At 40.4% G+C, this 14,999-nt stretch overlaps 1 protein-coding gene across 1 annotated transcript in view; it reads left to right on the plus strand.

Moving 5' to 3' along the window:
• The first annotated feature begins 6,324 nt into the window (after window positions 1–6,324).
• The window catches only part of LOC126143136 (uncharacterized), a 39,244-nt gene continuing 30,569 nt past the window's right edge, over window positions 6,325–14,999 (plus strand). The window contains exons 1-2 of the mRNA XM_049915347.1: window positions 6,325–6,563; window positions 12,849–13,049. Coding sequence (XP_049771304.1) covers window positions 6,354–6,563; window positions 12,849–13,049 — 411 coding nt within the window. The 5' untranslated portion in view covers window positions 6,325–6,353. The remainder of the gene's footprint in view (window positions 6,564–12,848; window positions 13,050–14,999) is intronic.

Below are 14,999 nucleotides of genomic sequence, written 5' to 3' on the forward strand. Positions count from 1 at the left end.
GCAGCAGTTCTGGTAAAATCTGAGCAACGTATTTCTGTTTACTGGCCTTCAGAGCACATAGAGACCAAATGTGTCCCAGGTAAACACATTATTTTAGATCTTCCCAGTACCAAGTCACGTGGTTTCATATCTCGAAGGCCATGCATCTAGAAAATCTCTAGACATAAAACGATCACGGAAGGTTGCATTAAGCAGATCTTTCATCGGGCGAGCGACACGAGATGTTGCTCCATCTTGCATGAAAACAGTGGCTTCCACAGAGTTGTCTTCCAAAGCAGGAATCGTGCTGTAAGAGGACATCTCGATAATATGAATTCGTCACTGTATAGGTACTCACGAATGCACATTACACTATTTCATACAGAAAGGACAATGGCTCTTGAGTATAACACAAGGTTTAGCAGTACCCCAAATTCGGCTGTGCTGTGCATTCACTGCACCCTGTAGTGTAAAATGTGCCTCATTGCTTCAAATGATGTCAGGCCACATGTCATAAAATTTGATCTGTGCCAGAAACCGAAGAGCAAATTCAGAATGTTGCTGCTGATTCAGAGATTCCAGTCACTGCACTGTCTGGATGTTGTGCAGATACTAGTGTAAAATAAAACTCAAAACTTTCCGTACTGTTGACCATGGGATAGAAAATTTTCGTGACACAGCCCAAGCACTAGCAACATCTGGGGAATGTACTGCACAGTCAGTTACAAAAAAAGCACCGTCAATACAGCACGGATGCCATATTGTCGTACAAGGTACAGTGCCAGATTTACACCTGGTGGCCAAAAGTGAACCAAGTTTTTTCCAGGTGTTGACAGATGTGAAAATTGCCGAACTATCAGTTTAATAAGTCACAGCTGCAAAATACTAACGTGAATTCTTTACAGATGAATGAAAAAACTAGTAGAAGCCGACCTCGGGGAAGATCAGTTTGGTTTCCGTAGAAATATCGGAACACGTGAGGCGATACTGACGCTATGACTTATCTTAGAAGCTAGATTAAGGAAAGGCAAACCTATGTTTCTAGCATTTGTAGACTTAGAGAAAGCTTTTGACAATGTTGACTGGAATACTCTCTTTCAAATTCTGAAGGCGGCAGGGGTGAAATACAGGGAGCGACTGGCTATTTACAATTTGTACAGAAATCAGATGGCAGTTACAAGAGTCGAGGGACATGAAAGGGAAGCAGTGGTTGGGAAGGGAGTGAGACAGGGTTGTAGCCTCTCCCTGATGCTATTCAATCTGTATATTGAGCAAGCTGTAAAGGAAACAAAAGAAAAATTCGGAGTAGGTATTAAAATCCATGGAGAAGAATTAAAAACTTTGAGGTTCGCCGATGACATTGTAATTCTGTCAGACAGCAAGAGCAGTTGAACGGAATGGGCGGTGTCTTGAAGGGAGGATATAAAATGAACATCAATAAAAGCAAAACGAGGATTATGGAATGTAGTCGAATTAAATCAGCTGATGCTGAGGGTATTAGATTAGGAAAGAAGACACTTAAAGTAGTAAAGGAGTTTTGCTATTTGGGGAGCAAAATAACCGATGATGGTCGAAGTAGAGAGGATATAACATGTAAACTGGCAATGGGAAGGAAAGCGTTTCTGAAGAAGAGAAATTTGTTAACATCAAGTATAGATTTAAATGTCAGGAAGTCGTTTCTGAAAGTATTTGTATGGAGTGTAGCCATGTATGGAAGTGAAACGTGGACGATAAATAGTTTGGACAAGAAGAGAATAGAAGCTTTCGAAATGTGGTGCTACAGAAGAATGCTGATAATTAGACGGGTAGATCACACAACTAATGAGGAGATACTGAATAGAATTGCGGAGAAGAGGAGTTTGTGGCACAACTTGACAAGGAGGGGGGACCGGTTGGTAGGACATGTTCTGAGGCATCAGGGGACCATAAATTTAGCTTTGGAGGGCAGCGTGAAGGGTAAAAATCTTAGAGGGAGACCAAGAGATGAATACACTTAGCAGATTCATAGGGATGTAGGTTGCAGTACGTACTGGGAGACGAAGCTGCTTGCACAGGATAGAGTAGCATGGAGAGCTGCATCAAACCAGTATCAGGACTGAAGACAACAACCAACAACAACAACAACTACTACTACTACTACTACTACCACTACTACTACTACTACTACTACTACTACTACTACTACTACTATAAATAATTCACTCTGTGCTGTCTAGACTAAGAACAGATAAACAATATAAGGCAGTGAGAAAGTCGAGGATAGGCTGCAGCAGGTGGAGCATGCAGTCATTCGAGCAAGCCAGTGGATGTGGAGCAAGAGCTAGTGCATTCTGTACTGGTATTTTGAGTTCTGTCACGGGGAGAATTTTCTGAGAGAATGCTATTTAAGTTGTAAGAGAGAAATGCTTGTTTAGACACACAAGTGGTGTGGCTCTGTGGGTAAGTTCCTTGCTTCACATGCAAAGATATGGGACAGATCCCCATTTAGTCTTGATGTTTCCTTCATTTCACGTACTGTCTCTTTCTCCTCTGGACAACTGTCTCTTAATGTGGAAAAATACCAGTTGTGCAGTGGTACGGAGTGCGTCGAAGTGTACCACACCTCGACTCGCTAGGAAGAAAACGGCATCCCACCTCAAACAGGACCGCGTCTAGTAAACCACTACGGTGTTGAAGACAATCTGTAGGATAAGGACAACTGTAATTTTTTGTGTTAAAATAATCAGTTGTGTAGCAGTTGTCTTAAAAAGCAGTGCCCCAAAATGTTGTTTCCTCCCCATGCATAGACATGACTATTTATGAGTCAATGCCAGATTGTCAGTAAAATAGTTCAGTGTAACTGGACAAAGCTAATGATGTTTTTCTTATTATAACATATCACTTCATAAAAGTGATAACTTACTACCTGTACCAGGTGTAGAAGTATGAAACAGGAATTCCCCTATAGATAGTGTTAGTCATCAGTGTAGGGCCTGTGAGACCGCGTCTGCAGCTCCATCTGCTTCCTGAAACGGCTGATGACGAATGTCAGTGCACACGAATCCAAGTTCCGTACATCGGTATCTGTTTCAAACCTGTAAACTTGTCAAGTTTTTTGCTTACAAACTAAGAGTTACGGACAAGATTCATTTTTTTGATGTGAGAAACGAGTGTGGGAAACGACCGAAAAAGTTAGAAGACAACCAATTGCAGGTTTTGAAGATGATGGGGAGTGGGTGAGGATGATGGGGAGTGATACTCAAACTCAACAGGAACCCCCAGAACAATTGAATGGAACTCAAAAAGCCATTTCTTTTTGGTTGAAAGCTATGCGAAAGATGCAGAAAGTGGGAAAATTGGTTCAGCATGAACTGAATAAAATACGGAAAGCAGATCAAAAGACCACTTGGGAAATACTACTCACCAGATAAAAAGAAAGTCGTTTCTCCATCAAATAGCGACAGGTGATGAAAAATGGATAATTTTGAGAATACTAAGTGTTGTAAATCAAATGTGAATCCAGGCAAACCATAGACATCCAGTGTGAGACCAAATTGCTTTGGAAAAAGACGATACTCTGTTTGGTAGGACCAGAAGAATGTCATTTATTATGAGCTGCTAAAATCTGGTGAAGCCAATCACACTGATCACTGCCAACAATAAATGATCTATTTAATTCGAGAATTAAGTAAAAAATGACCAAAATAGGGAAAAAGACAAGTCGTATTGCTCCGTGATAACACCCCATCTCACAGCAAAATGGGTCAGGGAAATGACCCAGGCATTCATTCAGTTGAGAAATACTAGGGCATGCTGCTTAGTTTTCAGACTTGGCTTCGTCCTATTATCATCTATTTGCATCACTGGGACACGCTTTTACTGAACAACGCTTAAATTGATATGAAAATGTCTCACTGACTGGTTCTTTTCGAAAGAACTACTGTTGTTGTTGTTGTTTTTTTTTTTTGCATGGCATTCATAGCCTGCTGGAGAGGTGAGAGAAATGTATAAACAGCAATAGAGATTATTTTGAATGAAATATTGTCAGTCAGTTTCAAACAGATGTGTAATTATTGCAGCCAAATTCCAGTGACATACAGTACTTATACAACTGCTATGTTTCCAGTGAGTGATCGTCATCAGCACATAGGAATTTTGTTAAGTGGGTAGTAAGTGAGAAGTAGAGAATTTGTTTAAATGTGCATGAAATCGGGAGGACGGACATCTTGTTTCCACAAGCAACTGGTTACCACAATACAGCACTCTGTGGAGATTCACCACTTCTCAGAGACAGCACTGCCCCAGAGAACCCTGAAGCTCGTAACAAAAAAGGAAAGCAGAAGATACATTGTGTCTAGCCCATAAATTGGAAAGACTGGTCATTTAATGTGAACAATGTTAATGTTTATGGACAGAAATGTAGTAAAAGAAGTGTTTCCTGCTGCAATATTCAATGAATATTACAATGTTTTGTGAAGAAGGTAAGCTAACCTTAGCAAAGCAAAAGGGGATCTCAGGTAATTGTATTATGGTTCTTATACCCTTTCAACTCATTCCTAATTTAACTACAAATTAACTGAGGCAGAACACAGGTAACATTTCATTTATGGCATTCACATCAGAACTATCAATATTACTGAAATTTCAACTGCTATAGCAGTAATGTGTGACAAGCTTGGAGTTTTGGTCGGACAGGAAGTGTGTTAAGATAGCCGAAGTTATGGCGACCGCTCGTGTAAAAGGGCCCTCGTAGTTCTGTTGGTACATTGTTATATATAAGTGAAACGTGCAACTGGTAACATAAGAAGAAAATTCTCTCTTGTCGTACTAATAATCCTGTGAAATTACCGTATTTACTCGAATCTAAGCCACACTTTTTTTCCGGTTTTCGTAATCCGAAAAACCGCCTGCGGCTTAGAATCGAGTACGAAGCAAGCGGAGGTTATGAAAAATGTTGGTACGTGCTGCCATAACTAACTTCTGCCGTCGAGTATATGTAGCGCTACGCAGGCATGCTTTGTAGGCACAAAGATAAATAATGGCGCCAAAACCTCTGCGTCAGTAAATAAATAAAAAAAAAATAGTGGAAGATGAGCTTTTTTCTCCACCGCGAGTTTCGACCACTGCATTTTCATACATTATCCAACGAAGTAAATACAAATTCCGTATTGTTCATCTTCGAATGTAGCACACTTTCAGTGTACTACGAAAATCTGACTGGCAAGACTGTTTGGGATGTTTGTCAATATGGCCAACTCTACGTTCTGAATTTTTTCCTATCTGTGAGAAGAGATGGTTGCCAATAGGAACCTGATGAAATTTGAATCACATACAGTATTCTCTTCACTATAAGAATGGTATGAATATAAACATTTTGCCATGTATTCTTTCGTGTTTGCTGCTATCTCATTTAAGTCCTGTCTGCCTAAAACTACGAAACTAGAGTGAGACAACAGCAAACGCGGAAGAATATACGTATAGTGTCATGTTTATATTCGTATTATTCTTATGTCTAATAGTGATAGTCAGAAATGAAGCACGGCAAGTGACTAGATTTTTAAATCTAAGATGACTCTAATTTGTGTGCAGAATTTGATGTAATAAAGAAGCGGCCACAAAGATTTTCAAACAGAGAAAAATTTTCGCCTAACTCTCATTCAGAACATGTTCTATCATACGCAGTCTATTATTTGATTCTTGCTGAACATTATCAAAGAAAGCAGCTGTGTAAGTAACAACAAATAGCAGTCTCTTGCCATTGTTTCGCTAATGAGATGATTCCTCTCTCTCTCTCTCTCTCTCTCTCTCTCTCTCTCTCTCTCTCTCTCTCTCTCTCTCTCTCTCTCTCTCTCTTTTTTTTTTTTTTAGAATGCGACAAACAATGCATGACACAGTGCAGTAATGCATTTTCATCTTAATGGTGACGCAAACACCTATAACAAAGAAAACGGCACTTATCAGATCAAAGCAAAATAAGCAATCGATTCAAACCAGACGAAGCACGTGAAAAAGGAAGGGTACCCGTATAAATACGGACGGAGTGCCTGACGCATAGCAATGGCTAAGTGGTAAAGCTTAACTGCTAAGCTTACGACTCGAACCAAACTACTGTAGCTGTATCGTCATTCGTTTGACCTAAATTGTGTCTCATATTACAATGGACCAACTTTGTTTCGATTTGGAGGTGCGGCTTAAAACTTTTCTCTCCCCTTGAATTTCGAGTCTCAAATTTCATGTGCGGCTTAGATTCGGGAATTTTTTTTCCTTTATTTCGAGTCTCATTTTTCAGGTGCGGCTTAGATTCGAGTGCGGCTTAGATTCGAGTAAATACGGTACAATAATACTACACTCTCTGTTACTAGGAGCAGCAGTCTTCACCATCAGAAACTCCTTCCATGGTCGAAAAATTTATAGCAGAACAGGAGGTGGTGATCGCAAAACTCGCGGAGTCTCGCATCTCGGCACCACCTGAACCGACGCCAGATGTAGGATTGTATGCTGAACTGATTGAGGCAGAAGTTCACAACGTAGCCCTGGAAAAGCAGTTGAAAGAGAATGAATCTAATATTGAACTGGCCACTGATAGTCTGGTGCAGAATACGATGGTAAGTACTACGAGACTTCCCAGATTCATTACTTTTTGTGAATAGTTCCCAAAGAAATGTGGACAGTTGTCTTATTAACAGAGCATGTTATCACCCTGTCACTGAAAATCTGAAAAAATTACTTAAATGTTTGTGCTGTTATGGTTGTGGTCTCTAATCAAAAGATAAGTTTGATGCAGCTCTCCACAGCTGCCTATCACATGAAAGCATCTTCATTTCTAAATAACTGATGCGGCCTCCATCCGTTTGAACCTGCTTATTGTAGTCATCCCTTGTTCTCTCCTACAGTTTTTACCCCTGGCACTTCCCTCCGTTAGAAAATTGACAATCCCTTCGTGCCTCAGGATGTGTTCTACCAACTGATCTGGTATTTTAGCCAAGTTGTGCCATAAATTTCTTGTTTCTCCAATTTAGTTCATTAGTTATTTGATCTGCCCATATAATCTTCCTTCTTGTCCAAACCATATTACATGTCTGCACAATGCTACACACCATATGAATATCTGCAGGAAAGAAGGAAAGACTTCCCAACCCTTAAATTTATCTTAAATCTTAGGAAACTGCTTTTTTCCCCAAAATTTAATACTTTCTCCCTGACAAGAAACAAATTGTTTATAAACAGAAGAAATGTGTTTAGAGTCTTGAAATGAATACTTCAGTATATACAACACATTATTCCATTCATCCCACTACAGATGCAGTTCTTTGAAATAGGAAATGTATTGTCAATCTCATAGGAAAAGAGCATACTTCAACAACATGTTCTATCAGTACGAATGTGATACTTCTGCATCTGTTTTATGACTTGACTTCATAGCATGTAAGTGAATTAGATCGTCGCAATTTTTTGTGGAGATCATAATACCAGACCTGATCGTATCCCCAGCAAATAAAACAAATTGCATTTATACACCAAGGCAATTACTGATCGCAAACTTTCACTTGGCTGCCGGTTGTAGAATGCTGGGAGTAGAGGCTCGCATTTGGCTCGTAGCACATTGGCTGTTGCGACAAGCCCCACCTCCTTCTCATAGGACAGCCAGCTTACAGCTGCAGCTTATAAAAGAAATGGAATAAGCATCACCTTAATGTTTGAGTAATTGAAAACAGTTATTACTACAATATAAGTATTACTTCCAAAAACAATGAGGAATGTGTAGGTAGAACTAAAATCTTACAAAACTAGTTGCTTCCACTGCAGTTGTCCATGGTTGTGTCCATGCTAGTGGACAGATTTGGTGGTGCTGGATGGACATGTGTTAATGACAGTGTTGTCAATGGCAATTTTCATCACACTGATGCGCCTCCAGTAATCTTCCTCCAGCTCTCACATTTTCAACAGTAAGGTTCCCACCCTCACTGGTGATATACTGATAGGTAGCATTGGCGAGATTTGACATGTTTCCGGCAGAAATATCCGAGGTAGCATAGTGGTTTGCAATGTGGACTCGCATTTGGGAGGACGACGGTTCAATCCTGTGTCCTGCCATCCTGATTTAGGTTTTCCAAGATTTCCCTAAATCGCTTCAGGCAAATGCCGAGGTGGTTTCTTTGAAAGGGCATGGCCGACTTCATTCCCCATCCTTTCCTAATCCGATGAGACTGATGACCTCGCTATTTGGTGCCTTCCCCCAAATCAACCCCCCCCCCCCCTCTCCCCCTTCTCAGCAGAGATATCCCTCATAACATTTTGTTCTCTGAATTGTCGTTTCAGTTTGGCCTGTGCAAACTCGGTTGCATTCAGATTGCAGTTGTATGGTGGCAACTAAATAAAATTTAATGAAAACAAAATATGATCCCTTTCCACAAAACAAATAATTAACAAACTTTATACTCAACACCCCTTCTGGCTGCGTTTCTGCCATTTACAAAATCAAGCTGACTCGGACATAAGTTGCAAATTCCCGTATTGCACAAACTTTCTCATGCATACATTTGCATAGTTCTAATGAAATATCACATTCTCAGCTTATGTATGCCATTCTCCATCCATCCGTCCATGGCTGTAGTTTCAGTTCATACAAAAGATGAATACTTTACGGTCCGTAATTCAGTTTCACAATGCCAGCACCGTTACTGTTTGTTTTAAATAAAAGTTTGTATCTCCAGAAGTATGGAGGTTATTGATTTGAAAATTTAACACTATGGTTGTGTTATCAATAGAATTTGGTATACAAAGTATGAAATAGATTAATATTTAATAGTACTACTTAGATTCGTAGAGGGTATGAGGAATGTATTGCATGCAGCTTTAGTCAAGGACATGGCTCGCACGGCCCAGTAGCCAGAGTGTGTGAGAAACAAAATCTGCTCTCCTCATGGCTCCATGCCAAGCTACGCTTTCAATGCAAGATGACAACTCATAATACAAGGGAGGATTGAAAAGTTTCGGAATCACCACAAGAGTTCAGCACTATTACAACACATATCACATATATTCATTGGACTGTTGCCTGTAAACACGTGCCACATCAGTACTCTTGGGGAAAAAACTGTTGTGGTAATGTGGCTCTGTTGTTGTTCCTGCAAAGTAATTTGCGAAGAGTAAAAAATTGAGATTCGAGCAGTTATTAAGTACTTTGTACAGAAAGGTATGAAAGCAAAGGCATTGATGCCGATTTCCAGAATACACTGGAGGACTCTGCTTCTTCATATACAACAGTTGCCAAGTGGACAAATGAATTTGCGCGGATCATCGAAGCACTCCTGACCGAATGTAGTGGTCAGCCGAGACGTCATTACTCCAGAAATAATTGCAAAAGCACACAAATTGGTCACAGAGGATTCAAAGCATGTGAAATTGCTCACGCTTGCCAGATGTCATCTGAAAGGGCATATCGTATTTTAACTGAAGAATTAGAAATGAAAGAATTATCTGCAAGATGGGTGCCGTGACTCTTGACGCTGGATCAAAAACGCACGAGAATGGACATATCAGAACAATGTTTGGCCTGTTTTAAGAGAAACGAACAGGATTTTTTCACCGGTTTGTGACCACAGATGAAACTTGGGTGCACTACTATACCTCAGAGACAAAAACAGCAGTCAAAGCAGTGGAAACGTGCCGATTCTCCGCCACTCCTTCCGGTCGTGGCATTAGTGTTCTAGGAAGCAAAAGGGATCCTGTTTGTACTTGTAGATTATCTCCCCACTGGGCAAAAAGTTACTGAAGAATACTATGCTAACATCCTGGACAAATTGCAACAAAAAGACCGAGGAGGAAAGTTAGCAAGGAAGAAAGTGATCTTCCCTCAAGACAATGCGCATCCGCACACATGTACCATCACCATGGCAAAATTACACAAACTAAGGCATTAATTGTTGCCACACCTGCCTTATTCACCTGATGTAGCTCCACTGGACTTCCATATCTTACAAAAACTGAAACTTTTTCTTGGTGGATGAAGCTTCACTTTAAATGAAGAATTGATGGCCGGAATTGGCAACTGTTTTGCAGGCCTGTAGGAAACTCATTTTTGAGATGGGATCAAGGCAATGGAACATCGTTGGACCCAGTGCATTAACCTACAAGGAGACTACACTGAAAAATAACAAACATTTCAGTGATGTAAGTACTTTTTTTTTCTATTTCGTTCTGAGAACTTCTCAAACTGCCCTCGTAACTTGCTGTGGTACAATCAGATGGCAATTTCTCGTTGTGCCTACTGATATGCTGTACAGTGCTGTTCACGACACAGTCCATCAACCACAGGTGTTGTTGATGAGCAGCGGACATGTTGAGCATTTACAGTTATGCTGCAGGCTAAAGCAATGAACTAAAATTTGTACTGTACTGAAATTGGAATCCTGGGTTTCCTGCTCACTACACAGACATGCTGATGTTATGCCAAAGTTGCCGCTGCTACCAGAGCTGCAGTGAATACTCTTGTAATCTCCCTCCCATATACAAATTCCAGTTCACACCTCAGCCCATTGCTATTCCACTTCTAAACTCGCATCAGTATTGCAGAGGCTCTCCAATATTGGAATAGTGCCTTGGCAGTGAGTGAAATGGGATTAATCCTGCCTGTACATCGTGTAAGTTGATGTTTCTGCCTCAGCCTATATCATTACTGTAGATATAGGTGAGGAACATAAACTGTATGTGATTAATCTTGAGTGCTTGTTATAAAGATAATCTTTACTGAAAATTGATTGTTGTGCTAAGTATTGCTTTTATAACAATGAAAACCATTTTTGATAATGGAATGTAATTGAATAGATAAGATTTACTCGTCAACCAGTGGCAGAACACAGATGGAACATAGCATCTTTCCTTTCCATCCCGTCCGTCAAGTCTTCCCTGACACGCAGTTCTAGGTGATTTTCCCCAAATCTGTGCCTTTTCCTGGACCTCTACAGTCCTTTTCCTTCGCCTCTCTTCCTTCCCCTTCAGCTCTTCTGCCTAGAGGAGCAGCCTCTGCCTCTGAAAGCTTGCCTAGCAACCTAATTATTGCTTTTGTATCGTACAAAGTGCTATCTGTTGGTTATTTTGCACACTTTTTGGTTTCAATAAAACCCTATGTCATTTCAAGCATGTGTAAATTTTTACATCACTACCTATGTTATTTTGCGAAGTATTGAATTTTCAAGTGTTAAGACTTTTGGCTAACCCTGTATTATTAATAATTAATGTGTACTGCATTTCTGAGTCGGCACCAATTCACGGGAGAAATCGTGTACAAAATAATAAAAACGTGTCACTGAACAATTATTACTGTCAGTCGTGATTAATGCGTGTGGCCAGTGGTTGAAAATATTGCTACAGTTGTAAGAGTCTTTTATTTAACACACGACCAGTTTTGAGCTATTAATATGCCCATCTTCAGTTGTCGTACTGGAAATGGTAAGAGACTAAAAATAATTTTTACACTCGGAAAACGCACAAAGAAAACAAAAAATCCATAAATTTAAAAACTGGCGGTCGGGCTAGGTGCCGTGAAACGTAAGTCGGTGCCAAAGTGACGTCTGGCAGCACTACGGAAGACTGCCCGGGTAAAGAAATGTGTAAATAATACCGGAACACTTACGCTCGGTACTGTGACCCCGAGGGCCGTGTCGGACGAGTAGAAGACGTGGTGTGCTTCCGACGGGCGCAGGTAATACGTTACATAAATTTTATGTCACAGCTTCCACTCAGTTTTACTACAGTTCTGTGCTGCCTCGGTCAACATCTTTCTTTACCGTGCGTAATGCACTGTTAACATTTTTTGTGTAATGTTTTTTAATGTAAATCACCAATTCAGATTGCGAATGGCCGGGCTAGTGGTCTCGCGTTCTTCTTCCCGTCAATAGATGGCAGTACCTCTGCCACTCTGGTTTACCACTTTGCTTCCTCCTTCGTGCCTGCTCTACTCAGAGCTCTGCACTCGTTGGTAGCACACCGCACCTTGTACTTGGCACTGTGGCTCTCGGAGTCACTGCACCGAGTGTAAGTGTTCTGGTATTCTGTGCATATTTCTTTACCCGGGCAGTCTTCCATAGTACTGTCTTGTCACTTTGGCATTGACTTAGGTTTCACAGCACCTGGCCCAACCAACAATTTATAAATGTTTCCAAATTTATGGATTTTTATGTTTGCTGCTTGTAAAAATTACCTCCTATAACTTCCTATTTTCAGTAAGACACCTGAAGACGGGCGTATAAGAGCCTGAAAGTGGTCGTGTGTTAAATAAAACGACCTTGCAACTGTGGCAGTATTTTCAGCCTCTGGTATAATTCTCAGTTGTGGATGTTCCTCCGACAGGATTGATTGTAGTGCGTGTGGATTAAGTTTTGAGAACAAGAGTCGGTAATATTTAGTATCGATATATTTTAGGTCGGCACCGTAACTGGCGAGCTTTTAAAATTACCGTAGTTTTACAGGATTGTGCTACCTGACCACGAAATTGTTCCACTTGACCTCCTGTAGGCATTACCGGAAACGTGCAGTGGTGTTACAGTAAACAACTAGAGCTGTGATTAAGGAAAGTGCATCACACTCTGAATTGCTTTAAGACAGTTGTGCATATACTGTCAAGTGGTTCAGCATGTCCTCACAAAATATCACGGTGAGATCTCGTGATAAGCTGACTACAGTGCCGTCACCCTCAGGTGCAATAATATTGTTTGACTAATACTACTGATAACGTTGTCGATTGACTTTTGTGGGCAGTGACAGCTGTCCTTATACCAGGGATGTTGCAGCTGTGTCAGATATTTAGCACGGTAGCTGGAAAGAAAGCAAATCAATTTGTAATTATATACTTGAATTTTTTGCAATGTAAATGTTCTGTCCATTTTCAGCACGCATTATCAGATTCAGCAGACATAGAAGTTGTAAGAGAATGGGCAAAGCTTCAAGTTACGAGACAGACTAGTGATATAGTCTGCCGTTCACTGAAGGAAATCATTTCGGCTGGTAGCTCACTTCGTTGCGACAGAGACTTTCTCCGTGTTGTTCTACTTGATGCTGAAAAGAAACTTAATGCACTTGATGAAAGATATGTAAGTATTAGCTTTTGTCCTACATACACATTACATATGTAAGCTGAAATAATATACCATTGGACATATGCAGTGCATAGTTCTAGTAACTAACTACTAAAGCACTGAGTGGTCTGTATTTCCAAATACTTACTTCTATTCTTTCAAAGTGTTGTTGTTGTTGTTGTTGTTGTTGTTGTTGTTGCCGCAGTCTTCAGTCCAGAGACTGGTTTGATGCAGCTCTCCATACTGCTCTATCCTACGCAACCGTCGTCATCTCTGAGTAACTACTGCAACCTACATCCTTCTGCGATTTTTACCCTCCATGCTTCCCTCCAATACTAAATTAGTGATCCTGTGATGCCTCAGAAGGTGTCCTACCAACCGATCCCTTCTTCTAGTCAGGTTGTGCCACAAATTTCTCTTCTCCCCAATTCTATTCAGTACCTCCTCATTAGTTACGTGATATACCCACCTAATCTTGAGCATTCTTCTGTAGCACCACATTTCGTAGGCTTCTATTCTCTTTTTGTCTAAACTATTTATTGTCCATGTTTCACCTCCGTACATGGCTACACTCCATACGAATATTTTCAGGAAAAAAGACTTCCTGACACTTAAATCTGTACCGATGTTAACAAATTTCTCTTCTTCAGAAACACTTCCCTTGCCATTGCCAGTCTACATTTTATATCCTCTCTATTTTGACCATTGTCAGTTATTTTGCTCCGCAAATAGCAAAACTCATCTACCACTTAGTGTCAAGTTTCCTAGTCTAATTCCCTCAGCATCACCTGATTTTATTCGACTAAACTCCATTATCCTTGTTTCGCTTTTGTTGACGTTAATCTTAAATCATACTTTCAAGACACTGTCCATTCCGTTCAGCTGCTCTTCCAGGTCCTTTGCTGTCTCTGACAGAATTACAATGTCATCTGTGAACCTTAAAGTTTTTATATCTTCTCCATGGATTTTAATACCTACTCCGAATTTTTCTTTTGTTTCCTTTACTGCTTGCTCAATATACAGATTGAATAACATTGGGGATAGGTTACAACCCTGTCTCACTCCCTTCCCAACCACTACTCCCCTTTCATGCCCTTAGACTCTTATAACTGCCATCTGGTTTCTGCACAAATTGTAAAAGCCTTTTGCTCCCTGTATTTTACCACGGCCACCTTCAGGATTTGAATGAGTATTCCAGTCAACATTGTCAAAAGCTTTCTCTAAGTGTAAAAATGCTAGAAATGTAGGTTTGCCTTTCCTTAACTTATCTTACGAGATAAGTCGTAGGGTCAGTATTGCCCCCCCCCCCCCCTCTCTCTCTCTCTCTCTCTCTCTCTCTCTCTCTCTCTCTCTCTCTCTCTCTCTCTCCCCCCCTCCCTCTCTCTTCATCCACTGTGCTGCTACCTCTGGTTGTTACGGGAGGTGGAGGGTAAAGTGTTGTCGCTCCGTCAACAGTGTTGCCATTCTTATTACTCCAGTTACACTGCTTATGAAATCTAGAAGAAATCAAAGGTGAGAGTCTATTTGCACCAGTGCCGATACTTTTGAATTTATTCACCATTCCTGCTGAATAGACGGCAAATGTTAGATTTGGGATGATGTCGTGCACTTGAGTAATCCAGTGCCTGTAAATATTGAAATATTCAACTTTTTAGCTTCTTGTGATTCCTTGTAAGGTCCACTGTATCATTACTCCTTTCAATACTTATTCCCATGTTAGCCATAATGGGGGGAATTGAGTATGGTTTGTAATAGACAGCATTTAACTAACTCACAAACACCTGTATATTTTATACTGTGTATTTTTCATGTAGATTTTACAAAATACTGCTCCATTTTCTCAAACAAACAGAGATTTGTACCTCTCACAACTGTTTGTCCCAACCAGAGAAGGGACTGTCTAAAAAAGTAACAGAAAAATCATGGAAATTTGCTTTTTATTTTGCAGTACTGATTCTGACATAT

This window comes from Schistocerca cancellata, unplaced genomic scaffold, assembly GCF_023864275.1.
Source record: "Schistocerca cancellata isolate TAMUIC-IGC-003103 unplaced genomic scaffold, iqSchCanc2.1 HiC_scaffold_782, whole genome shotgun sequence".
NCBI lineage: Eukaryota > Metazoa > Arthropoda > Insecta > Orthoptera > Acrididae > Schistocerca > Schistocerca cancellata.